We start from the raw sequence: 25,576 nt of genomic DNA on the forward strand, positions 1-25,576 counted from the left end.
ACACAACCTTCCACAATTCCATCTCCCGACTTGGCTCGAGTACAAGAAGAGTACTAGTATGTGTGCACATGGTCCCCGAGTCATCCGGTGAATATTGACGGATTGCCACAGAGAGATATGGAATGTCTGTTACTGGTATCTTTCTCGCAGCTTTATGGTTCCATTGCATGTACGACTGGGGCTTCCCACGGGTCGCTTCCTCTACACATGAGGCTGTGAGCCGTCGAAGCGGCCATAATTTCTCTCCACGCTGCTCCGTCACTTGTATATTCATCTTTGAAGCATGTTCGACATTAATCTCACAGTCGGAGAAGTTGCGGGACTCATCTCTGGGTGCATATCACTACGTAAGGCTACCTGCCCCTGATGACCATCACTATTGCCCTCTTCTGACAACAGACAGTCCACATTGTGATCCCGCTGCTGTTTGCGTTTGTACCGGTAGGGGTAATTCGTGACCGCTCCTTCGATGCGGTTACATGGTCCTCGATCAGCCATCTCTTGCAGAGCTCCTGGTGGCCTTTGTTGCTTCAGAGTGATGGCGCCGCCGGCAACGTCATGGGCAAAATGGTCCGCTGGCGTGTGTTTGGCGTGTCGTTGCTCGTGACCCTGGCGACAGTATGCCTAGTAGTCGCAAATTTCCTCACGCCAAAGCCGCTCTTGGAGAAGATCGTTCCCTCCCGTGGTCTTCATGATGTGGAATTCTTTTATGTCCCAGGTGAGGAGCTCCGCAAAGTCTCCCCGCGTGTTGAAGCTCATACGAGATACAGATCCATCCTACTATGGGAGAGCAACACTAGAGCGACAAACTATCGACAGACGGTGTGGCTGGCAATTGTATATGGACTGTCCGCATTCCATCTACGACGACCCTTCCATAAGAAATCAGTACGTCAACCACACGGTGATCAACTCAACAATTCCAGATGTTACCCGAAATCTCTTCACTAGCGGGACGAGAACCGGCACCGTTGCCAATCTTCTAGACATCCAATTCAGAGCCTACAACCTGGTGAACAACATATACGTGGATAACAACGCTAGCAGGGCTGTCGGCCGTCTCGAAGTCCTCCCTTCTATGATCCTCAATAAAGGATACTACCTGGTGAACGGTTTGATCATTGATGCATTTAAAGGAGGCATCGGAATACGAAATCATACCGTACCCGGGGGTCTCGAACTGGGAGCGACATGGACAGAGGACATTCTTTGGGTCCTCCCGGAGACCAGATGTACCAACACGAACCTGAGCCTCCACTTCTCCGTCAACGGCAACGCTTCGAATTCCATGTCGGGAGACGACGGATACCTTCGTGACGACGGCGGCTTCTCTGACATCAGTGCCGAGATCCCCCTTCCGCAATGGAATGATGGAGACCAGTGGAAGGACGTCGGCTCCACGCCGCAACTCAAGCGAAGTGCCGACATCCTGGCCTGGTGGAACAACCAGTTCGTGGCCCAGGTCCTCAACCTCACGTCGTCGCAGAAAGGCGCCGTATACACAGGCCAATTCAACACCTTTGGCTATCTCAGCCAACCTGGAGCAATCAAGATTAGCAGCGTGGACGGCATGTTCCTGGATGACATATACTACAAGAAGCAGGCAACATTGGAGTCGAAGTTTGAAAATTACGGTACGCAACCACCCAACACATATATGCATTGATAAGGGGAGTATATTTTGCTGAAACGGAATTTTTTTTAAATCTACCTCCAGGCGTTCGATGCAGCGGCTATTACGACGATGACCCAAGCGTCGCTGGAAAGCCTTTCGTGCAGTGCGGATACCTTTACAGCATTCCACAGCCAGAGAATGTCGATCGCGGGCAATCGTGGAGGCCTGATCCGGGTTCCCCCTGGCAGCAGAACCTGTATACGTGCGCCAGCTCCGTGGCCGCGACGATCAAACAGGTGACATTCAGCACGAACGGCAGCACGTCCTTCGAAGCGTTTCAGGTGCTCGATGTGCAGGAGAAAAACTACACAGATGCTGACCTCCCGATCTGGGGCATCGAAAAGGTCGACTCGGAGACGTACAAGATCTGGGATGTGTACAAGTTCTGGGGCCTCGTTGACCCGGCCAACCAGGACCACCCTGACGTCGACGTCCACAGGGCCTCCAAGATATACCTGCCCGCCGCCGTCCGGGGCACGACGCTGGGAAACCACATGTACGATTCGTTCGCCGCGGGCGGCGTCTTCACCGCAGCCTGGAACAGCATCTACTCGTACGCGGCGGCGCTGAGCGATGTGAACGAGGACGCCATACCAAAGTAAGTGATGTTCCCTATGATCAACTTCATACTCTTCGTTTCTTTTCTTTTCTTTTCCTCCTTTTGTGGCCCCTTTTCAGAAAGCAAAAACTCAGTTCCTTACCCGTCAATTTCTGCGCGACAGCTACAGTGGCAAGTCCAACTACGGGCTTACGCTCAAATGGCGGCAACTCATGTCGCAGCGGTCGGCCGATGCCGGGGGCGCCGAGACGCTGATGAACCTGATCTGGACGGACCTCATCAGCTTCGCGATCGTGGGCACGCGGACGGGCTTTGAGGGCATGATGGGGTCGATGTCGTCCGTCACAAACCACCAATCCAACAACCTGGGCTTGCGCCGCGCGCACAGACACGACCGGTCCATCGAGTACGGCGACATCCGGTACGCGATCCCGGCCTTCGTCGCCGGCGCCGTGTTTCTGCTCACATTGCTCGCCTCGCTGGTGATGTGCTGCTTCCAGTCGCGCGTCTGGTCCGCGCTGAATCATTACACCAACCAGACCAGCATGGGCCGCGCCGTCACGCAGACCATGCTGCACGGCGGCCCCGACGAGATCAGCGCCTTCGCCAGCACGAAACAGTGGGCTAAACAGGCCAGGTATATTGTCTTGCCCGTGCCGCCGTCGCCAGGGGGGAGACGGGAGAAGCACAACACTTCCTCCATTTCTATCACCTCCTCCAGCGGCCCCGGCATTGCCAACGGTGGAGGGCCCTTGAGCCGTTCAACAATGAGAAAACGCGAAACTCTCAAGAAGCCGGGACTTGCCCCCACGAGGTCCCTAAGTAACTATAGCAGTAGCCGGAGCCAGGTCTCCTACACGCCTATGGTGGAGCGCTCGTCTAATGACCACCCAGAACCTTTCCGGGGGTCGCATGAAGCCGAGTCTGAGTCACTTGAGAGGCTTACTGGCTAAGCCAGTCAAAAAAAAAAAAGAGATCATAATTTTTCAATATGTTGATTCACGAGTCCGGGCCTAGCTAGACTTAATAAGTCATTTGAGTGGAGATTGTCTGGTGGATTGTTAATGTGATGAATCGATTCTGTCTGGTACCTGACAGAGGGAAAGCGACAGTTTGGGAATTATGATGTGTATTTCTATATATTCGACGTGGGAGGAATATAGGTATGTTCATCATGACCAAGGCACGTTCCGTCCCGGGGGATTGCAAATCAAGTCCAATGGGAATCGTAAAATCATCAGAGTGTGCGTCAAAATTGCCAACTCCCAACCCAACCGCAGGTGTTGGACCTTGGCCACTGAACCTACAGGGATCATAATCTTCGAGACTGAGGATCAACTCTATCTGGTGTGCTGCCGCGTTATCGGGAGACTTTATTCATAACCCATCACTGTCTCCAGCCAGCTAGTCTTAGACGTCCGGGTCTTCTTGTGAGGTGGCTCCTCTCCATCGCGACCAGATCCAGGCTCATTTGATTCGAGCCGCTCACCTTCATACTTCAAGGATGAGGGGAACTGCCTTGCTCGCCTTTGGCCCAAGACGGGTGCCTCGGGAGATGGGTGGCAGCGACGATCTTCCTGGCGCAGGGAGAGTTCTAGTTCCTTCAGGGTCTTGATGTCAGCCTCAGCAAAGACAACGGGGGTGACGTTTGAACACGTCGTAGGGCGGGGTTTCGTCATAAAACCAGAGACTCGGCAATACATCTAGAAACGAGTACAAAGTCTCGGGGACATGGCTCTCTCCAGCCACAGTGACCATCGTTCGAATGCCGTGCATCATGAGCGTTCTGACGACCTCTGGACATGCTGCATAGTCAAGACTCGTCATAAACTGTGGCGACTCAAGGAAGTACGCCCATATGGGAACGTTGTAATCTCCATGAATAAAGGCGTCTGGACCGGGGCCGAGTATTAGAAGGCTGTGCAAGATGTCGTGATGCGGTGGTATCCATATCATATTATGGCAGGATCTGAGAGCATAATCAAGCAATGGCCTACCCTCTTTCTCTTGGATTGTCGCTGTTAATCGCGCCTTGACATACGACCTCCAGCCAATCTGTATGCCTAGTGAGAGAGCATTGCTATAGTCGTCGGCCCAATTCTCTAACGCTGTCTTAGCAACCGGTAAGGATAACCACAGTGCCGTGTCATACTGCACCCCGTGACGCAGTGTGCAACCAGGTTCGTTCAATAGTTCCACCATCGTTTCAAACAGGATAAATGCCGCCTCCTCGCCACCTGGTAACTCTGGCCGAACCAGAATTTGGTGAAGAAAAGGCGTCATAGATGTAAGATCATAGGAGAGTAATTGATATGGAAGTGCGAACGTCCTCATATTAGTAACCATAAGGTTGCATTGGAACATGTGAGCGTCGAATGGCCCTCCTGTATGTTGGTGAAGGAGATCTCTTGCAGCACGACCAGCAAAGTAATCCCGTACGGTTCTGTGCAGAAACTCGATCCGCATCCCCGGGCGCAGTTTTGTTCCATAAAATGGATGAGGATGATAATCGGTGCCCGAATCGGTCTCTAACAGCCCCATGCTCCTGCTCGCCAGCATTCGTTCAAGGGATTCGAGGAATTCTCTGCTCTCTTGTGGACATTCGAAATCGACATCATACAAGCCTTGGTTTGCAGCAAAGTACAAATCTTCACTCCGTTCCAGAAAATGGAGATGGATCAGGAGAAATTCAAAGCCAAGACTGTTACCAGGGAGGCAAGTCCTAGCAATCTCCGAGCCTATAGAATACAACGCTGTCTGGAGGATGATGGACGCTTCTTTTCTGTATGGCCTTTCAATCGACTCGAAAATGCGTCTGAAATATTCATCCAGATCGAGGGGAATGTTTTCAAGTTCCCTGAACAAGTGCTTTGTGCGACCTCCGTTCCTGAACTCTCAAAAGGTCACGGACGACTAAGCGCACCCATAGAAATACCCCTCTGGCCCGCCTCGTAATCTCTTCGGTTATTTTTTGAAGCAGCTGCGGTTCTCGTTTTTGTTGGCGCCAAAAGTGTGGATTCTCGCTCAGCTTGCTCTGGGCATAGAGGCGTATGTCGTCTTTCGTAAGATCCTCAAGCCGGAGTTGGGGGCAATCATGGAACTCATCACGAAAGATGTTGTAGGGTCGGCTTGCCACACAGGCTTTGACGTTCTCGACTTTGGTGAGGGTGTGCAACAGCTCCAGAACTTCCTGGCGCTGGTCATCTGAACCATCATGTTCATCAAGACCATCGATAAACAGCAAAACCCGTTTGCTGGTCCCGAGATGTCGTACGACCCTGGACAGGACTTCAATCATTTCCACTTCTTCCCACACAAGTATACGGGGACGTTCGTCCAAGTTCGCGGATCAAAGTGCTCTTGCCCGAACCCGGTTTTCCAGATACCCAGTGTATAGGGCGTCTGCTGGCATGGAGCCACTCGATGAAATCATCCCACACAGCCACTTCATCCTCTTTACGCCTGAATATCCGTTCATATGTGCTATCGTGGGCTCGGCCTATGATGTTGCGTCTGTGGTTGATTTTTGAATACCATAGACTTTCTACGATCGAGCGTCGAGCGGCGATTTCGCGTTTCAGTGTGGGCAAAAGCTGGTGCACATCGTCCGATATAGCTTTGAGCTCATCATCCAGCCGTTCTAGGTGTTTAGAGAGCCCCTTGATCTTGTCTGTCAGGTTGATCTCGGAGCGTTTTAATGTCTCTTCAACGGCAAGAGATATCGTGGTATCATCAATTTGCAGCGACGAAAGACTGGAGCTGAGTTTAACAATGTCGTCTCTGATACCTCCAGACTCTGCGGTGGTCTTTAGGGCTTGTTCTGCAATGGCAAGCATTCCCTCGCTCATATTCTTGCGATCGACAGCTGACTGGCCGTGGAGATAAACCATGAGGGAGAGCATCAAGTTTGCCCCGCCATGATCCAGCTTTTGTGCCAGGGAGTCGATTTTAGGTTTGTCAATGTAGGTTTTTCAATGCAAGTTTGACTGCCATGTCGAGATGGTCAGCAATGGCTTCTTCATTGGCGGCCAAGTGATCGAGGCCGTTTCGATGCATATCTTCGCTTGAAGGGGATTATGCGTGGGGGCGACTCACCACTGCTCCACAAGGTATGAGGCCTATTGAAGCCCAATTTGTCCAGAATCGCAATAAATTCCTGGGACACTCTCAGGTATTCCAAGTTTGCACAATGCAAAGCGCGCGCGGGCCCTGGATGCAGCCGCTGGGAGGCGCTGGACTCCATCGACTTCTGGAGATGGGCACTTGAGGCCGATAGTCGCTGCACACAATCTTGCAATGATTGGAAGTTACTGTTGCCACCGCCGTGCGAGTATTCGATCGTTTTACGGATTATGTCGATTCCCAGCTGGACGAATTGAAGGGCGTTGCCCGCCGCCGCGAAGGCTGTAAGAGGGTCGACCATCTTGACAATTGGAGCCAACAGCAACGGGAAGGATCCCCTGTGGCGGAGAGAGCTGTCCTCTGTACACTGGGCATAATATCAAGTGCAAGTTTTGATGAAACCAGGCTGGTGGAAAGAGCGACTGTCGCCAGTTGACGTGTTGAACCTGGCGGGGCGAGGCTGGCAAACTACTTGTTACTGCAAGTCCAGGTCCAAGCCACCACTAGGCTGGTGGGCGGTGCAAGACAGACACTTAGGCAGGGAATCTTGGAGACAGGGGCCTCTCGGGGGTAGCCGTGACCAGTAGCGAGAAGGGACGAGCCTGTCTGCTGTGAAATGAGCAAGAATGGGAGCCTCGTTTGGGCAAGGCGCATTTCACTTGGGAAGACGCGCAGGGCGGGATAGGCCAACGCTGTCCAGAATGCTTCGATATATAACATACACGTCAGATGGCATCTATGACCGCCAAATCGACCGAAATCACCTCCACCATTTCTTCCCCCACCCCCCTTTCCTCGGGCCCCAGTCCTTGCGCCTGACGTCCTCAATATCGTCGACACTCAAATAATCTACACCCTCTCTCACCAGCACTCTCCAGAGGTAGTCTCTCAATCCAATGGGCCAAGGGGGAATACTCCAATAGCGAACTTTGAGACCCCTAGCGTGGGCGGCACGGATCTGCCGTCGAATCTTGTCGAGTTGAGGCTGGGTGAGCGAGGAGTGGAAGGGGTAGCCGATTGAGCGCCGAAAAGAAGTAGAAGCATAATATGAGTTATAGAGGGAGTAGCTGCTCAACGGATCGGCGGGTGGTTGAGAAAGTGGCTCAGTCGATGGTGGCATGTCGTCGACATGGATATTTGATACCGCCGCAGGTGGCGGAGAGAGAGAAGGAATACCTGGCAAGGAATCCAAGTCGTGCAGGGGAGCGTCATAAAAAATGTCTCTATATGTTGAATTCTCGATGACACGGTTGAAGGGTGCATCGCCCGAGACCACAACAGTCAACGGTCCGCTGACCACATCGGATCCGTTAAAATAAGTGAGGTACCTCCTGTCGCGGAAGGGTGCGAGCAGGGCATCAACACGGTTCCAGATCTCGTCCGGCTTATTCTTAAAATCCACCAGAAGAACAAGAGACTGCCTGGGTTTGGTGTCAAAGATGCCATAGCGCGGGGTGTTGATCACGTCGCCCGGACCCAGGAGATCAGGAATCATATTTTTGTGATCGAGGATCTCTTTCAGGGGACTCAAATACAGAGTGTCCAGCGTTCTGTTTGGTCGTATGCTTGACGTTCTGTGTGCCACGTATAGCTCGTTGCCGAAAAGCCACACGTCTGCTTCGACGCCCGTGCACCCCACATGAATCGCGCTGTACAAAGGTTCCCGCCGCCAGTAGTCGTTGTGAGAGTGGCACATGAAAGGCTGCACATCTGCCGTAAGAACATCAAGATCGCTATTCCATGATGCATCCGGTGTATTCGGGGACCAAAAGCTGGCTTTGAGCGGGCCGGAAACAAGGTCGAGGTCGTCAGGGAAGAGAGCCTCCAAAATACTGCATATGAAGACTATGCACTGCAGAAGTCCTCTATTTATCCATCAACGTCTGCCTCGGCAGGGTGAAAGGTCAAGAGCAGCCTGGCTTACATGGTCATCAAGGTAGTCTTGGTCAGAAACCACAACCTAAAAAAAGGTCGAGATCGAGATCGTTGATATTTGTGTCTGCTTGAAGTGGTTGGCCCCGCAGCTGACGAACGGGATTTGGCCAACGCTGAGGAAGTTGCTGTGCTCGACAGATCCGCCAGGCGGCGTGAATGGTATCTTCTGCTCATTCCCTTTGCGTCTGATTCACTTGCTGCCAGGTGGTCATCGTCGTTTTCGTAAGTCCAGGGCGGAGGACGCTTTGGCAGGAATGCGCCCAGCTCGACGTCGGCCCTTCCGTCTTCACTTTTGGTTCGCCAAAAACTGGCGAGGGGAGAGTGAAAACTTCTCCCTGGTCGCAGGAACCTGTTATCGCGGCTTGGCGCCATATTGCTCTGAGAGACAGCAACAAACAGGAGGGATCATAGCTTCTGCGTCTGGGTTGGCCGTCAGTTAAGAAGTGCTTTGCTCTGAATTGCTCGACATAGTGAGGGCAACGCGGCTATTAGGTCAGTCTCCCAGGCAGCAGCCAAAGCAGGAGAAGTGATATAGACCATTTCGTCTACATGTCCAAAGGGATGGATTTGTAGGTGACGTGGGGAGGTAGAAACTTCTTTACTTCGTTACAAAGCCGACGCCATAGTCGGAGGTTCGAGAAGCCAATCAGGGCCATGGAGTGACGGGCTCGCCAAGAAAGACGCGTCACCGACCGAGGCGCGTGAAGAATGTCAGGTGACCACCGTTCCAATCTGATGTTGAATTGCGAGGCTCGCTAGGCAAAAGGCCTCAAAGATTACCAGGAACACCAACATAAGGCAAGCCAAGCGTTGTACAAGCACATGCCCCAGTAAAGCTTGCTTTAACTCCCCATCAAGAAGCGAGCCAGACAGTTCACAGGGCCATCTGCACGCCTTCCCTCATCGTCTCCAGTGTCTTCTTTCCAATCCCCTTCAACTTGGCCAGGTCATTCCAACTTCGTACGAGCACCTCTCCGGCCCCGTCTTCCTCTTGCTCATTGAGATATTCCACGATTCCCTCCGCACGCTTGGCGCCGAGTCCATTTAGGGTCTTGATCTTCGTGATATCGCGCGTGTTGATAACGCTGAGGAGGTATCGTGTTCGAGGCGTCACTGCGTCCTGCAATTCCGATGAGATTTGTTGTGTGAGGGGGTCCAGCGACGATGCTCTTGCTCTGCGTTTCTGCTGCTTGGGCTGTTTCTTCTGACGTGGCCGATGAGAGGCTTCGTCTTGATCACTTTCGTGGTAAGCTGATCCCTCGTTATCCTCGTCCTGGTAACTTTCGTCACCGTCATCATTGGTGCGGGACATCTTCGTCTTGTCAGATCCGCTCGCCACAGTCATTCTCTCCTCAGGATCCACCACTATCTCGCTCGGCTCCCTCATTTTCGCTGCCAATTTCTCTCGCAGCCGCTCAATCTTGCCCTTCAACTTCTCGTTGTCCGGGAAATACGGTCTTGCAAGCTCATACATCTTCAGCGCGCTCCCAAACTCCCCGCGCGCTTGATGCTGCTTGCCCATGAACAGGTAACTCAGCCCTTCTGCCCTCTCGCCATCCTGCCCTTCCAGTCTCTTCTCAATGCTGTCCAGCCGCCGTTGGACTTCTTCAGATATGGACTTTTGTGGCGCTGGGTCGGGAGCGTTGAGAGCACGGGCCGCGAGAATCTCGGAGACCTTTTTCTCAACCAAGGTTTCGATTGAGGATTTATCCATACCCAAAGGTTGGCATTCTGGGGCACGCCGGATGAAGCTCGGAGTTGGGCGCGAGATTTTGGGAGGACGACTAGACGGAAGGAATGATACATCAGCCGTGCGCTTCAGCGGAGACGACTTCTGTGGAGCGATTTTTGCACTGATGGACGTCTTGTTGCGGTCCGAGTAGACAGCAAAGGCTTTCGGTGGTTTGTCATTCTTTGTGGCTGTATCACGATTGGCAGTGAGATTCACATTGACTACACTGGTCAGAGGTCGCAGTGGTTGTCGCTGTATCGTCGGGCCGCCCACGGGTGCCCCAGGCACCTGTCGCGGAGGACCCTTGAAGATGGGTTCGTTCTCCACCTCACGGACTTCAATCTTCTTGGTCCGGTTGGCAAAGTTCAGAGAGCTGAGCGTGTCGAGATGATACGCTTTGACAGGCGCAAGGTTGAGAATCATAACAGTGAAGCCATTGTTTTGTCCGAGCGAAAGGATTCTCGTCATCTTCGACTCTCGGTACGGGATGCGGTGCTGTTTCTTGCTGATGGCCTCGACGCACTGCGCCAGGACAAACAACGACTTGTTGATGCTGGCAGACTCGACCATTCTGTCCTTTCCATTGCCCGTCCTCCGGTTGTCCTCCGAACCCGCCAAATCAATGGCCGAAGCTGTGCTAATTCTCGTTTCCGTCGGCGTGGTTATGGTCACTTTCACGCAGAGAATGGCATGCGATCGTGATGAATGAGCGTTGAGCTTCGTGGCGCCGGTGCTTCGATTGGCGTTGGCTTTGTCATACAACCCCTCGAAGTCCTTCAACGAGGCGCAAGGCATTTCGGTCAGGCCAACGACAACGGTTTTCCCGCCTTCAGCTTCTCTTATGGGCAATCCCGTGGCGGTGCGCTTCTCGGGGGCCTCGAAAAGATCGAACACGCGATCGTTGTAGATCTCATAGTAGCTCATACACACTTGGACGGTTGTTTCTCCATTGTTGCTCTTTTCAATCGCTCGACTCTTTCTGTAGATACTGCTCAGCAGTCTCGGGATCATCCCTCGGTCGGCTAGTGACTTCCCCCCGCGCATTGTATGGGTCTTCCCCGTGCCTGTAGAGCCATAGGCGAAGATGGTGACATCGTATCCGAGGAAGAGATGTTTGACCGTGGGTGCGACTGCGGGGGGCCAGATGTCAGTTTGAGGATCACAGCGTTTTTGCGATCAGAGAAGACGGCTCACCCTCGGCATCAAAGATCTCTTGCTGCGTGGCATCTTGCTCGTAGACGCTGTTGAACTGAAAACTGTACTCTTCGGCAAAGTTCTTGGGGTTGGGGATCTTGACAATGGTCGGCTTCCCATCAGCACCGTTATGGCTCGTCACGATCTGGTCCTTTTCGATCTCCGACTTGAGAAGGGGCCGGATGCGGGCGACGACTCGGACGCTCATCTTGAGCTTGTGCTGTATTGGTACTTAACGCTGAGTTCCTATGTAACTTACCTAGGTTGCGGATATCAAAGGTCATGTATGGTACGCAGCTGGATTGTAGAGCGGAGTAACTACCTGGTGGGTGGTTGCCGGGGGCAACACACTTCAGCCTCCCCAGCCTTGCCGGATCCACCATTCCATCAATCCATCGAGCTATACGAGGTACATGCGAGGTGCCTCGTACATACATAATAATCAATTGCATATGGCGATTCAAGAAATATCATGCGGCCGTGAAGATAAGTCCTTCTGCCAGATGAATATGTGCCCGCGACGACCAAGGCCTCCACAATCACTGCGCCATATCTGACGACAGAAAGTTAGCCTCACCAAGGCATATCAGCGCGGACGAGGGATGAAAGCGCCCAGCAGGAAAGTGTTGAAAAGACACCCGAAGGGCCTCGCCTTCATGAAAGTTCCATTTGGCCTTGGTAGTTAATTGAGGGCCATGATGGAACTTCTTTTCCCAGGTAATTGCTGCCGCCTCATTGTCTCTACCAATATGTTCCAGCTCCTGCATGAGAGAGTTCGACTTCCCCTGCATGTACCCGGTACAGGAACAGGCAATTCTTCCAAATAGCCGAAGCGGCAATGAGTACTATTACACAGTGCGATTGGGGTCGCCTGTTGCGTGTTTCTCGGTTATGTAGCACCCCAACTCATGTGGGCTCGGCGGCTTACCCAGAGCGACAGGGTACAGGGCAAGTGAACCTTACCAGCTTGCGATCCTACAAGTACGGAATACCTAGTACTGTACCTAGGCGTCCTTGTAGGCTGGTGGAGATTTTGCTTTCTTTGTGAAACCACCATTTCGCCTGGCTCCGGTTCAAATTGGTGTTTCACGCCTGGAAAGTGTAAATACCCAGGATAAATCCCCGACACTCCGTGCCCGTGGCTCATTACTGGATGGTATAATTGAGTCGCAAATATCGGACATACTTCCGCGCCTTGTGCAAAGCTCAGTCTCGACAGATGCGGTGAAGCGTCCAAGGATTAACTGTATCTTTCACGGCTCGAAAGCTCGACCAACTGTTGCGAACAAAAAGAACTGCCCAACATTCAACTTGACAGAACAGAGTAGCCTGGGACGAGGGGCATATCATTCCATGCCAGGTGTTTACCTACCTATTCTGGTTGCGTCGGTGTGGAGATTCGTCCGCGTTCCCGCTGGGAAGCACATGCTAGAGTAGTTGGCTGGATGGATGTTTAGTTAAGAGCTGACCACTGGCACCACTGGCACCACTGGCACTTCGGTAAATGTACTTGTACTCGATGGCCCCCCCATCACCACCGTCTGAAAACAACAAACAATCCTTTCCGTGCCGTGAGAGATCTGGCCGTCGCATGCACTTGTCCTGTGTCGCAAACCGTGAGATTCCCAATACAAAGCCGGAACAAAGTGTTGGCTCACCCTGGCGCCCCTCTTCGGCTTTCGTCTTCCACCCATCAGTGCCATGGACAGTTTTCAGGTCTATGAGCCGGGCGGCGACTTGGGCGCCTCGGCTCTGACAAAACGCCAGGCAATCCTCGCCATACCAACCACCTATCAAGGCCTTAACTCTGGACCCAAACCGGGAACTATTGCTGCCATCGTGCTTGGGTCTGTCGGCGGGTTTTTGCTGATCATATACCTCATCTGGGCGGCAGTGAATTACGGGAACGTGTTCGGTAATAGGAGAGGCGTCGTTGAGGAGGAAGTCATCCGTCGGCACAGGCCACGTAGCAGCAGGCGAGGGACCACGGTTGTGGAGGAAACCATAGAGGTGGATAGGAGAAGCTCAGTACGACGACGAGGAGCATCGTCGGTGCGGGAGGCAGCGGAGGTATGCTTTCGATACAACACCCCCCTTTGAAGATGCTAACTAACGGCCAAGTAGGAAACAATTCCAGATTGACCAGCAGCAGTTTGTTCTTGCTTCTATCTTGACGAAGGTCTTTCTTCCACGTACAGAGGATGGCGATTTTCTTTCGGGAGGATTATGCTACGACCATGACCAGCGGACCAGCACCATACTTGACAGAGAGACCCAGATGTGCCTGAGGCGATGAGACAAGCTCACACTCAGGGATCTGCAGTGTGCTTCCTCATGATGCAGGATCTTTGAGCCAACCATTTGAGCATTGCAAAAGTGCCTGTTCTCACGAGAACCGCTTCAAAGCGAAAGTGCTAGACAGAGCACATGGACGAAGCAGGCCACCACATCATCAGCTTCCCTCAATGTACTGGATGTACAGTGCATGTGCAGGCTACTCGCCTCCGAGATCAACGTCGGCGATGGGGGCTTACCCGAGTGAGCGAGACGGGCAGAAACGTGCTGGAGCGCTGGCCACGACTACATACCATGCAAGGGGGGACGCATCGACTGGGCTGTATGACCACATGACTATATATTTATGCCTGACGTACTTGATCCCGAGAACACGAATATACAGATTGAGTAATATTTATTATCTGGGGAGGAGGATGACACCTCCCGAGCTACATACCAGTACATACCTACTTGTTATGTACCCTGCACTGGGACGAGGTACATAGGAGATGTTTGTTGACCGAGTGGTGATATGTCCCGCCATGGTCCGGTTGCCCTAGCATCACCCACAACCGCCACCCGGCGCCGTTTTTACTCCACTACCACTACTCGGTACACTGACCACACCACATGCATCACCCACCAACAATCAAACACCAACAACCTGATGCCGCCTCGCCGCGTCGTGGCCGGCTCCCATTGACCAAGCTTGAAACGACGCTTGATGAACCACGCAAACCACACACCACCGCCACGTCTTCTTTTTGTTTGTACACCTGCAGCTTCTTGCAGCCCAACTGCGCCATCTGACGCACCGGAATATATGCCTACAAGCACGGTATACTGGAATATTTTTAAGAGAGCAGTCACGGCCCCATGGACGAGTGAAGAAACCTACGCCTTTGAAACCGCCAGCAGCAATACGAGCACAGACCTTGCGCGAATTCCTCGACCGCCAGACTTCCGATACAGCACCCATCGATCAATTAACATCCCTACAGGCGCCTTGTCCTGAGCGCTGCGCGGCCCGCGCTCAGTGCCCTTGCACGCCCGCTCCCCCACGTCGCCTGCAAAAAGATGGCGACAGAAGTCATCGTGCGCGAATCGCGCCGGCGGTATATCTGGCCCGAAGTACAGCTGAATCTATGGATATTTATTGTGTTGGCCGGGTCGTCGACTGTGCTGGGCATCAATGCGTGGTTCATCGCCGTGCAGGACCAGCTGAGGATCGGAGTTCCGTGGTATGTTTACTTCTTACACGGCGCCCCCGCAAACACATACAAAGAGAACTTTCAAGGATTAACATGTTGGAACTTTTGCCAACAAAACCAGGCTATTCCCCTTCGCCGTCATCTGCGGCTCGCTCACCATCATCTTCCTCATCGTCATCCTCATCCTCGCCGCCCGCCGGTTACTCATCCCGGGCATCATCCTCCTGGGCAGCTTTGTCCTCTTCGTGCTGTGGGTGACGACCCTGATAGAGACCGCCATCCAACTGTACGGCGACGGCAACGTCAACAGCAACTGCAGCAACTTTGTGCAGAACCAAGAATACCACGGCGTGTCGATAGAGACACTGGCCTGGCTCACGCAGAGCAACATCTGCGCGTGTTGGAAGGCCAGTTTTGCGTGGAGCATAATACTGGCCGTGCTGTTTCTGTGGATGATGATACTGAGTTGGCAGGTGCAGAATTATGACTGAGGGAGGAGTACGGCGAGGGATGGGGGGGGGGGACAAAGGAACAGCGATATCCTTTTTTTCTTGTGTCTTGAAGAAGCCCATTCCCCCTATTTAATGCGCATGTAATGTGATTTTGACGCGATGTGATTTGATGTGGGATTTGGGCATATGGGAAACTGGGCATGTTTCGATGCAAATACATGGGGGAGTCTGATTGAGCGTTACGATATAAAAAACACCGTACATGGCGCATTGGCCACTTTCCCAGGGAATCCTTCTTCTTCCTTCCCTGGGTTTGGAATATGAAGTTCCACAACCAGAGAGGGAAAGCATCCAAAAGCAACGCATCGTTACCGTCGTCAAGAATGCTTGCTTGCGGACACTCGTGAGTGGGTTTTGTTGAGCGCTCGCTGCTCTACAAGGATTCCCCTTTCCATTGAGACATTCCTATCCGTAGTCATATCAACATACTATATATACATACCATATATATATATATATATATAGTAGGTATGCCGCACTTCCACCATTCTTCTTCCGTGTCTGCCCACCAACACCCAGGAAAACAGAAACAGGGAGCCGAACAAGCACATACATGACCTACATCATTCCTTCATCAAGTCCGCAATCTGCGCATTCATAAACTCTGTGTCCTGGGGATTCAAGCCGCCGCCCGCCGTGTGGCCCCAAATGCTCTCAATCACCGCCAATCTCCCATGCTTGAGGTGCCGCATCTCGATCTCCGAGTCCTCGGGCGGGAAGTACTGGTCCGTCCGACACGGCATGAGCAGCGCCTTGGCCTGGATGGATCCCAGGGCCGCACGGTAGAGGTTGTCGTCGGGGACCTTGCCGCCTAGTTCGCAGCGCACTGTCCCGGCAGCGTCGGGGGAGGAAGAGGAAGAGGAAGAGGAACAGGGCATAACGGTCCCGACATCCCCCATCTGCCACATGCGCGCCAGCGCGAGCAGGTCCTCGGCGTCCCAGCCCAAATACCCTTCCTCGCGCATCTTCATCCACTCCTCCACGCTGCCCGGCCTGCCCTCGAGCGTCGTGAACCTGCGCTCGCGGAACCACGCCGTGCTGGTCAACCAGGCGCCGTACGCGCGGGCAAAGGCCCTGAGCCCCCGTTTGGGAACGACCTCCTTGAGGTTGACGCCGACGTTCTCCCCGCGCGCCACCTTCTCCTTCATGGCCTTCCACGCGACGTAGTCGATCGAGCTGGTCAGCGCGGCAACGGGACCCTCGAGGAACGCGTAGTTGTGCAGGCTCGTCCGCGCCGCGGAGCAGATGACCACGATCCGCTTCACGAACCCAGGGTACATGACCGCCCAGTGGTACGCCTGCTGGCCGCCCATGGAGAAGCCCACGACCGCTTCCAGCGCGGGGACTGTGAGGTGCTCCGTCACCAGAGCGTACTGCGCGCGGACCACGTCCTCGTACCGTAACTCGCCCGGCTCCGGGAAGAAGGGCTTGTTCGACGGGCTGGCGCTCTCGCCGTTGCCCAGCATCGCCACCACCACAACGTGGTATTTCGCCAGGGCGTCATTGGGAGCAGAGGTGAATGTCAATGTCGTGTTGATGAGCCCAGAGTAGCATGTCGGGATCAGCACAACGCCCGCGGTGGACGAAGGGTTGTAGCTTCGATATGCGACGCGTACGTCGTGCAGCGTCGTGCCGCTTGAGAAGGAGAAGTTTTCGATCGTGTAGAACTCGACGCCGGTGGCGTCGTAGTTTTGCCCGTTCATGACTGCTGTGCAGTTAAAGGAGGCCTGGGGTTTTGCCGCGCTGTCTTGGATTGGATATCCGTATAGTTCGTGTCCCGGAAGAGATATTCAAGGATGAAATAAGTTCCAGACTCCGGATCAACCAGACGATCAAATCCCTCGCTGATATTCCGTGATGATCAAAATCTCCTCAGGTTCACACGGGCATGTGTGGGGTCTGGCACGATTGAGAGATATGGCATAAGAAGAATGCGATGATGCAACACGACGAAGTCAGCGGCGGGATCGACGCTCTTCTCCGCTTTTAAAGGCCGTTGGAACGATGAAGTTGACCAAGGCTGGTTCATGATGAGGATAGAAAGCATCTCTGTTAAAACCCAAGCAACCGAAGAGAGGTCATACCATCGTGAGCCTGAAGAAGACGCCGAACAATGCAAAGCCCGCCCATGACCGACGCCAACGACATGCAAAGGCTGCCATGCAATTCCAATAAACGTCCTGAGAAGCCAATGCATCCATCTCAAATCTCCAAAACACGTCTCGTTGAACGCTGCCTCGATTGTCTGATTCGTATCCAATTCAGCTCTTCACCGAGCAGTTTGGCTTCTCTCCACTGTTCTTCCATCTTGCTCATGCGAATGGCAGCGATTACGGCAAGCACACCGGCACGCAATTTCTGGACTGGTTTCAGCTTGACCTCGTACTTGCGTCTATCAAGGGCCACGCCCATTTCTCCCAATATATGCAGATCAACCTGGTTGCTATCAAATTGGTCAGTGTACGGCACAGAAGAACACAGGTAGGCAAGAGCATACCACTCGACTCTCACCGCCTCGCCCTGCTCCAGGAATGCTTTGCTCCAAGCAAGATCCTTGCGCAGGCGTTCTTCCCGTTTGCATTTGGCCTTCAACCACATAATCTCTTTGACCAGGCCCTTCATCTCCTTTGCTCGAATCTCATCTTTGCTTGACTTGCCAGATGTCAGCCGCTCTAGCATATCTTCATACTTGCTCTGCAGCGCCTCGAGCTCGTTTTCCACAGCTTTAGCCTTTTTGTTGGCAAGGCTGCGCTCTTCCCGGAGACGTCGAAGCTGGTGTTTCATCTCACGAGCTTCATCGTCACGAACTGAGAGTCGCATGGAAAAGTCATTGGCTTCTTCCTGCTCCCCCCGCAACCGTTTGAGTTGTGCTTTGAGATCACTAATCTGCCTATCACGTTTGCGGATGCTCGATGAGAGGTGTTGTGTCTCCCCATCTTTTTCGCGGAGACGATTTAGCTGCTCGCGCAGATCATCAACAAGGTCATTCTGCTCTGCAACCTTCACACCTAATGATTCCACTTCTGCAGTTCGAGATTTGATCTGAGTCTGCAGGGTGACCAGCTGATCCTGGTCGATAGAAGCTCGACGGGCAGCGCGCTTCAAGTCGCGATTTTCCGAGCTGAGAACTTGGATTTCGGCTCGAGTGTCGACGAGTTCTTGTCGAAGCTTCGCCAGTTCTTTCGAGTGTGATGGAGGGGGTGAGAGTGACGGTGATTTGGCTTTGTATTGGGCAAGTTTGGCTTCATGTAGCTCACGTTCGAGTTCATTGACCTGCATCTTCAAGTCTCGGTTGGCTGCTTTCAGGTCTGTTTCTCTTTTTGTGGCCGCTGTTTCATTTTTCCTTGCTTCAACCAAATCCTGTCTGAGACTAGACACATCTCCAGCTGGTGAAGCCACAATCTTCGACTGATTGTCTAGCATGGTCTCCAAATCTTTGATTCGAGTCTCCAAACGAGCAACCTTATTCTTTGCGGAGGCCAATTCGCGGTCTCTGTTCTCTGCATTAAGGGCTTTCTGGTTGCGGAGCGAATCTATCTCCGCGTTCAAGCGATTCTCTTCCTCGCTTGATCGCTCAAGTTCGGCATTGATCTCGTCTTCCAAAGCTTGGTTAGCTTCGTGCAGATTGTCGCGCTCCGTTGTCAAGCGCGCAACGTCTTTCTCCAACTTAACTTTGATGCGCTTCAGCTCTCGCTTCTCTTGGTCGATGCTGAAGGTGTCGTCGTTGGATTTCGAAGCATTTTGAAGTTTGGTCTCGAGGGCATCGCGTTCGAGCTCGGCACTTTCCTGAGCCAAGCGTGCATCCTGAAGTTCACTCCTGAGGCTCGCAAGTTCTGCCTGCAGAGACTGCCTTTCTTGCCGCATCTGCTGAACCTGGGCATCCGCGTGGGTGGAGTATTTCTGTTGCTGTTTCTCTGCGAACTCGTGCTCTTGCTCGATATCTGCCTGCAGCACCTCGATTTCCTCTTCCAGTTCAGCCACTTTTTCTTTCAGTGCAGCTTGTTCCCGGATCGAGATACGCAGCTCTTCCTTGGCGTTGTTGAGCTCCAACCGACTTTCGTCCGACGCAGTCCGTTTGTTGGCGAGGTCATGTTGAAGCTCCTCAATTTGCTTGGAAAGGACCTGCTCTTCCTGATAATGTCGTTGCTTCTCGCTTTCGAGCGCCGCTTGCAGCTTCATTTCACTGCCATTGATTGTTCCTTGCGCGTCTTGGAGCTTGTCCACTGTGCGTTGAAGCCCATTTGCCTTCTCCTCCGCTTTCCGCGAAGCTGCTTCAAGCGTCCGTCTCTGTGCTTCCCACTCCTCCAGATCAGCTGCATGGTCCCGTTCTTTGGAATGCACTTCACGGTGCAGTCCGTCGATCTGTTCGTTCAAAAGATCGATCTCTTGCTTATGCTGCGATCTCAAGGCGATTTCATTCTGCGCTGAGTGTTGCCTCTCTTCATCGAGAGCGTGTTCGAGGTCTCGAATTGATTTCTGTGCTTTAGAGAGGTCTTTCTGCAGTTCCGCAGATTCCTTGGTCAAAGCGTCATGACGTGTTTGCAGGAGATCTTTCTCTTCGACTTTGACTTGCAATTCTTTCTCGATAGTCTCGAGTTGTTTGGTCATGTTGTTCAGTTTGCGTTCGAAAGTATCACGTTGTTGCTGAGACTGATCGAGATCTTGCTGCAGCTTTCGAAGGCCTGATCCTCCTTCCCGTTCCACTTCTCGGACTTTCTCACGCAACTGCCGCTCTGAATCCGACTTCTGTGCAAGCTCGACTTGCAAGGCATTGTGCCGTTCTTGCAAGTCTTGTAAATCATCTTCAAGCTTATTTGCCTTCTCTTCAAGCTGTCTGCTCAGTCCTTTAGTGGTAAAGGACTTATTGGCCATTTCGTCGCGCAGCTCATCTAGGTCTTCTTCTGCTTTGCGCTTTTCATCCAGAGCCTCTTCCTGGCTTTCCTTTGCTTCTTGTGCTACTGCCTTTGCTCGCTCGAGATTCTGCTTGAGATCTTCAATTTCTTGCCGCGCAGACTCCAGTCCATCCTCGATTTCAGCAACATCATTGGATTCCTTGCTTGCCTGCGCTTTTAGCACATCAATTTGGTCATCTCTCTCATCAAGTTTCCGATCCTTCTCCCGTAGTTCGACCCGGAGATCATCAATCTCATCTTGCAGCTTCTCGACAATCGTCTTCCCTTGCTCTTTTGCGGAGTCTCTCTCGTCTTCTAATGCCTTGATTTGCTTGTCCCTTGCTTTCACCTCCGTTCGGAGAGTCTCAAGCTCGGCCCGGACACTTTCATCCACCTGTTTTCGTCTGATTCGTTCTTTGAACTCTTCAAGCTGCAGCCGGTAGACCTCCGCATCCTTCTCAGCTTGGGCAATGTTCTTCTTGAACTTGTGTAATTCGCGCTGCATACTGATCTTATTGACCTTTAAGTCGGTATTCTCTTTGAGTGCCGCTTGATTGAATTCGTTGCCTCGCTTTGACAAAGCCTCTTCCAAGAAATGTATCTTCATCTTCAAGCCAAAGTTCTCTTTCTCAATCTTGTCGATAATGCTTTCTTGCTCGCGCAACGTCATCATATTCCCATCGTTAACGAGTCCAGCTGCGTCTCGTCCAGGTAGTTGGGCGAGAGGTGTGCTTTGCGCGCTGCTGCTAATCTGCTGAGGCATTGGAGTATTGTCAATTGCATTTCCGGCCGAACTGGTGGTGTGTTCGCTCGCAAACTGCGATATATCGCTGAGTCTTGGGACTCCAGGAGTGTTCCCGTCTTTCAGGTAGGAAGGAGTGGTTAGAGCACCGGCCTTTTTGCTCGAAAGGCGACGCGCGATGTTCTTCTTTGCGGCACTTTGCATGAGCGGCGTGAACTCGGAGCGAACCTGATTGCCATTTGGAAGCAGGCGCAATGGATCCCGTAGGCCAGCTCGAGGGGTACGGAGGTTGACGCCCTGGCTTTTGGCGTTTCTCATCTGACTGATCAAATCACGATTCCCCGGGGGCGCTGCAAAAGACTTCTCTGGCGAAATCTCCCCAAGGCGATCCAGGCCATTGGTGATGTACGAAGCATCAGTCGCTTGTGGCGTATTGATATAGTTGGACATGGTGGGGGGACTTGGCTCAACGCCCGGTGACTAAGCTGATCACCTTGAGTTTAAGGAGGATTAATCTGAAGCCGAACAACTAACCATACTCTCTTGTTTTCGAAGCAGTGTGTGTTACTTTCCAAACTCACAGAATCTCGCGGTTGTTGCTTGTTGTTGTTTAGCCGAAAAGGGAATAGTCCGTGCTGCGGGGCTTGGCGTCTGCAGAATGATCTCATGGATCTCGCAGGGCAAATGATTCTCGACTTTTAATCCACCAAAGTCCAAGTGTCGCCATCGAGCCATTTGCAGAGTACGTCGTACATACGCGGTCATTTGCAAGCCTCCTGAGATTTCTTTTTTACCAACAAAGACCGTCCCAGTATGCCTACGACAGAAGAAGACATCGCGTGGTTCCGCTCTACTTTTCATCCCATCCCGAAACCTGCTTTGCCAGACGACTGTATCGAATACTCCCTCTACATAATTTCGCCCTCACTCGATCCAAGCCATGACTCTGAGTTGCGACTGCGACTGCGGGAGGTACAGAAATATGCAACAGACCTCCATCGGCATTATTTGAAAGACTATATATGGCAGCGCCAAGGGTTTTCCCTAGAGCTGAATAAAGAGGATGGTGAGGTCTGTATGAATTTGACAGGGGCAGCTGAGAATAGACTAACAAGGAGTTAGGTTTGAGTTTTTTGCGCGGGCAGACCGAATATGGCGACTCCGTGGAAGATGAATGGGCCATAGTCTGGCTCCTACGGGAGCTGACGAACAAGTTCAATGACCTATGGGTCAAAGTCACAGACAGCGATGGCGAGTTCCTCCTCATCGAAGCCTCTGGTACATTACCATCTTGGCTAGAGCCCGATGTCGCCGAGAACCGTGTCTGGATCCACGATGGGCAGTTGAAAATCATCAAGCCTGCGAACGCTTCGAGAAGCTCAAAGCGAACAGAGGAGAAATTGTCTCTCTCGCAAGCCAGGGAAATCATCGTGAATGAGCCAAAGAGGTTGATGCACTCGATAAGCATGGAGGAAGAAGCATTCTTTCGACTGCGAAACTATCCTGCCCAGATTTCAGAGAACATGCATCATGCGTTGATCGCAATACCTCGGAAACTTGCATATCTGCTTCATCACAAGCCAGCCTACATTGCGCCCGCGGTAGAGGCATTCTATCTTAGAGACCCAATCGCACTAAAACCACTACAAAACAAGGAAAACAAGGACAAGCTGGTTTTCGCCCCTGAAGATTTCGTGACAGTCAGCGTCAAATTCCCTCGCGTGGCATATGCGCAAATCAAGTCACAGGAATTCCCGGCACCAGCTGTATTCGTGGACGCGATGCCATCAGGAACAGATCCAAAAGCCTATGTTCGCGCCGAAACGGGGATGAAAGTCACTTGTGGATTTGAAATGCTAGTCTCGGATCCTCAACATCAAGATCGGCCTGCGGTGCGCGAAATGAAGATGCTCCTCGATGACCTAGATTCTGGAGATGAGGTCCTACCGTCTGAAACTGAAATAGCAACATGGGATCAGCGGGAAGATGATGAGAAGTGGCTTGATATCGGTTTTGACGATCTCGAGAATGAGCTCGGTGGCCGCCAAGGACAAACCGGAGGCAAAGGCAAGAAAACTGGCTTCGGCGATAAGGCGGCGCAAGAGAATCTACAGAGAATCGTGAAGCAATTTGAGGAGTTTTTGAACGACGATAAAGCCGGTCCAGACGGCGCGGGATTGTTCGACGAAGACAGTGATAATGATTTCGATGATGACGGGCTTGATGAAGATGATGAAGATGAGGACGACGAAGGCGAGGACAAAGAAGCTAGTTTCGGTGAAGACGAGTTTAGCAAGATGATGCAGGAAATGATGGGCATGCCGCCAGAGGTGATGAAGGAGATCATGACGGGGAAACTTGGCCCGGGTGCCCAGGACCCGGCCAATCGATCTGCGTTGAGACCGCCCGAAGTTCGAGATTTGGACACAATGGACGATGATGAAGAGGCGGAAGGTGACGCCGACATGCAGACATTCATGAAACAGATGGAGGCAGAGCTTCGAGGTCATGGCGCCTTGGACCTCGGATCGTCCTCGTCCGCCGGCAAACAGAAAGCGATCAAAGATTACACGCCAGAGGCTGAGAAGCAGAATGCTGACGAAGACGAGCCCTACGAGTTGTCCTCGGACGACGACATCGACAACGAAATCGACGTCAACTTGGCCAGGAATCTATTGGAGAGTCTCAAGGCCCAGGCTGGCAAGGCCGGGCCAGGTGGCAATCTGATGGGCATGATGGGATTGCGGATGCCCAAGGATGAGCTAGATGAGGACGACGATGATGATCAGGCTGGGCCGAGCGGAATGCGTGGCATGACAGGCGGGATGTCGAGGATTGAAGAGCTGAAGTAGAAGACTTCCCTGTATGCCGAAATATTGGAAAAGTCCTATTAACTCGATTAATATCCATTCCTCCCTTCCACAACCCCGTACGCACCGCCACCCCGTCCAAACATCTCCCGAACATCACCCACAACATCTTCGGGACGTTCCCACGCCGCGAAATGTCCTCCCCTCTCATGATCCCTCTCGAACACGACGTCGCCGACCGTCCGCGTCCACGAGCTCCGCAAGACATGAATATCGCGCAGAAAATGGCTGATCCCGACCTTCACCCCATTGCCCTGATATGCTCTGAGTTGTTCTCGGGTCAGACGGGTTCCCCAGGGGCCCGAGCGGCCCATTTCGTAGTAAATGCGACAGGAGGATGCGGGGCCGGCGGTGCTGAAGTAGTAGATGCTTAGCCAGGTGCAGATTTCGTCGTCGGCTAAGAGTAGCAAGCTTGTCATTAGCCCATCCTATTATGATCATTGAGCCAGACAACGGGAGGTCTCGTGGCGGTCCCGGTGCGGTGTTCAGGGGTCTGTTCGTCATGGGGTGGGGGAATGCTCACTCCAAGGGTACCCATCCGTCCAGTCGTGGAGTTTCTCATAGATCCACGCCAACAGGGCCACAGGGCTGTCGGCCAACGCGTAGCCTATTGTCTGTGGCTTCGTGGATTGAAGGAGGTTATAGCCGAAGCCTTCTCTGTCGAACCATGCGGTGCGCGTGATGCCTTGTTTCTCTCGCCGGGTGAGTCGGTGAAAGATGGAGGAGATAAAAAGAAACGGGTGCGTGAGGAGAGAAGGTCGCGTGCCTACGTCCATATTGAAGTGCGTGGCTTTGCAGTGTTGTGGATAGAGGGCCGAGAGGGCGCGAGCAATATAGTAACCCCAGTCGCCTATGTACCCAACAGTCAGTCTCGTCTGTATTTTTCAACGACCGGGATTGCAGACTTAGGTGCCATATAGTTGAACTTACCGCCTTGAGTAATATATTGATCATATCCAAGCCTCAGCATAAGCTTATGCAACGTCTCTGCATACTGCTCGACCGAGAACCCACGCTTCTCCGTGCCTTCTGAGAATCCAAAATTCGGCAGCGACGGCGCGACGATATGGAATGACACTTGACCCAGAGTGTGGCTGGATAGGAGATCAATGATTTTGGTGACCTCCAGAAAGTTCCCGGGCCAGCCATGGACAAAAAGCAGTGGGATCGCCCCTTTGACCACGCTTTTCTTGTGCAGGAAATGGATCTCCAGAGACTCATAGCCTTCGCACTGGATTGGAGTGATGAAATGAGGCAGCTCGTTGAGCTTTCCTTCAGCTTTTCGCCAGTTGAACTCATGCCACCAGAATTTTGTGAGTCGCTGGATGTCGGATAAAGGGATACCCATGTCCCATCCTGCAGAGCCCAGTTCATTGGGAAATCTGGCGTTGTCAAGCTTGGAATTGAGCTCTTGGATGCAGGAGTCGGAGATGGAGATCTGGTAAGGCTTTATCCAAGAAGACATCTTGTCCAGGTAGTTTTGCTAACTAGACTTGCTGTAGCATCGGGATGATTTGGCTTGCAGCGAATTCGACATTATGGATGTCGCTTTGACGGTTTTATAGACGAATCATCTGGCCATCTCTGAGCCCTGTGATCGTCATGCCAACGGCTTCAATTCATCATATCTTACCTTCTATGTCTTCATCCCATGCAAGAGGCTTGTATTTGGTTCCTGCATACGCACAGGTTAGTCAGAGATGTCGGGAAGGCTGCCGTCTGTAGCATTGCTTCCTGCCTGCGGGCAGACGTTGTAGCCAGTTGTGTTCTCCATGATCCATCACCAGGAGAGCATCCTGAGCACCCAAGTGGAATGGATTGTCGATCACGCTTTGTCAGCTGGAAGTAGCAATAG

The 25,576-nt window shown here is 52.6% G+C and overlaps 10 protein-coding genes across 10 annotated transcripts; 4 read left to right on the forward strand and 6 right to left on the reverse strand.

Moving 5' to 3' along the window:
- Positions 1 to 567: 567 nt before the first annotated feature.
- Positions 568 to 3,187, forward strand: A1O5_03458 (uncharacterized protein; the record flags this gene model as incomplete). The annotated part of the gene is made up of 4 exons (XM_007744069.1): positions 568 to 718; positions 765 to 1,634; positions 1,718 to 2,273; positions 2,398 to 3,187. The coding sequence occupies 4 exons, from the start codon at positions 568 to 570 to the stop codon at positions 3,185 to 3,187; spliced, it is 2,367 nt and encodes a 788-aa protein (XP_007742259.1).
- Positions 3,188 to 3,857: 670 nt separating this feature from the next.
- A1O5_03459 (uncharacterized protein) lies at positions 3,858 to 6,082 on the reverse strand (the record flags this gene model as incomplete). The annotated part of the gene is made up of 3 exons (XM_007744070.1): positions 3,858 to 5,102; positions 5,158 to 5,540; positions 5,605 to 6,082. 3 exons carry the CDS (start codon positions 6,080 to 6,082, stop codon positions 3,858 to 3,860), a joined length of 2,106 nt encoding a protein of 701 aa, XP_007742260.1.
- Positions 6,083 to 7,116: 1,034 nt separating this feature from the next.
- Positions 7,117 to 8,052, reverse strand: A1O5_03460 (uncharacterized protein; the record flags this gene model as incomplete). Its single annotated transcript, XM_007744071.1, has 1 exon — positions 7,117 to 8,052. One exon carries the CDS (start codon positions 8,050 to 8,052, stop codon positions 7,117 to 7,119), a length of 936 nt encoding a protein of 311 aa, XP_007742261.1.
- A 1,113-nt stretch (positions 8,053 to 9,165) lies between these two features.
- Positions 9,166 to 11,425, reverse strand: A1O5_03461 (uncharacterized protein; the record flags this gene model as incomplete). Its single annotated transcript, XM_007744072.1, has 2 exons — positions 9,166 to 11,153; positions 11,218 to 11,425. The coding sequence occupies 2 exons, from the start codon at positions 11,423 to 11,425 to the stop codon at positions 9,166 to 9,168; spliced, it is 2,196 nt and encodes a 731-aa protein (XP_007742262.1).
- Positions 11,426 to 12,918: 1,493 nt separating this feature from the next.
- A1O5_03462 (uncharacterized protein) lies at positions 12,919 to 13,359 on the forward strand (the record flags this gene model as incomplete). Its single annotated transcript, XM_007744073.1, has 2 exons — positions 12,919 to 13,287; positions 13,342 to 13,359. The coding sequence occupies 2 exons, from the start codon at positions 12,919 to 12,921 to the stop codon at positions 13,357 to 13,359; spliced, it is 387 nt and encodes a 128-aa protein (XP_007742263.1).
- Positions 13,360 to 14,571: 1,212 nt separating this feature from the next.
- On the forward strand, positions 14,572 to 15,196 carry A1O5_03463 (uncharacterized protein; the record flags this gene model as incomplete). The annotated part of the gene is made up of 2 exons (XM_007744074.1): positions 14,572 to 14,735; positions 14,827 to 15,196. The coding sequence occupies 2 exons, from the start codon at positions 14,572 to 14,574 to the stop codon at positions 15,194 to 15,196; spliced, it is 534 nt and encodes a 177-aa protein (XP_007742264.1).
- Positions 15,197 to 15,780: 584 nt separating this feature from the next.
- Positions 15,781 to 16,920, reverse strand: A1O5_03464 (uncharacterized protein; the record flags this gene model as incomplete). The annotated part of the gene is made up of 1 exon (XM_007744075.1): positions 15,781 to 16,920. One exon carries the CDS (start codon positions 16,918 to 16,920, stop codon positions 15,781 to 15,783), a length of 1,140 nt encoding a protein of 379 aa, XP_007742265.1.
- Positions 16,921 to 17,419: 499 nt separating this feature from the next.
- A1O5_03465 (uncharacterized protein) lies at positions 17,420 to 21,301 on the reverse strand (the record flags this gene model as incomplete). The annotated part of the gene is made up of 2 exons (XM_007744076.1): positions 17,420 to 17,660; positions 17,715 to 21,301. The coding sequence occupies 2 exons, from the start codon at positions 21,299 to 21,301 to the stop codon at positions 17,420 to 17,422; spliced, it is 3,828 nt and encodes a 1,275-aa protein (XP_007742266.1).
- Positions 21,302 to 21,664: 363 nt separating this feature from the next.
- Positions 21,665 to 23,703, forward strand: A1O5_03466 (uncharacterized protein; the record flags this gene model as incomplete). The annotated part of the gene is made up of 2 exons (XM_007744077.1): positions 21,665 to 21,917; positions 21,974 to 23,703. The coding sequence occupies 2 exons, from the start codon at positions 21,665 to 21,667 to the stop codon at positions 23,701 to 23,703; spliced, it is 1,983 nt and encodes a 660-aa protein (XP_007742267.1).
- A 47-nt stretch (positions 23,704 to 23,750) lies between these two features.
- A1O5_03467 (uncharacterized protein) lies at positions 23,751 to 25,186 on the reverse strand (the record flags this gene model as incomplete). The annotated part of the gene is made up of 3 exons (XM_007744078.1): positions 23,751 to 24,118; positions 24,245 to 24,571; positions 24,652 to 25,186. 3 exons carry the CDS (start codon positions 25,184 to 25,186, stop codon positions 23,751 to 23,753), a joined length of 1,230 nt encoding a protein of 409 aa, XP_007742268.1.
- Positions 25,187 to 25,576: the final 390 nt, after the last annotated feature.

The sequence above is a fragment of the Cladophialophora psammophila genome, assembly GCF_000585535.1.
Source record: "Cladophialophora psammophila CBS 110553 chromosome Unknown aczJe-supercont1.4, whole genome shotgun sequence".
NCBI classification, from domain to species: domain Eukaryota; kingdom Fungi; phylum Ascomycota; class Eurotiomycetes; order Chaetothyriales; family Herpotrichiellaceae; genus Cladophialophora; species Cladophialophora psammophila.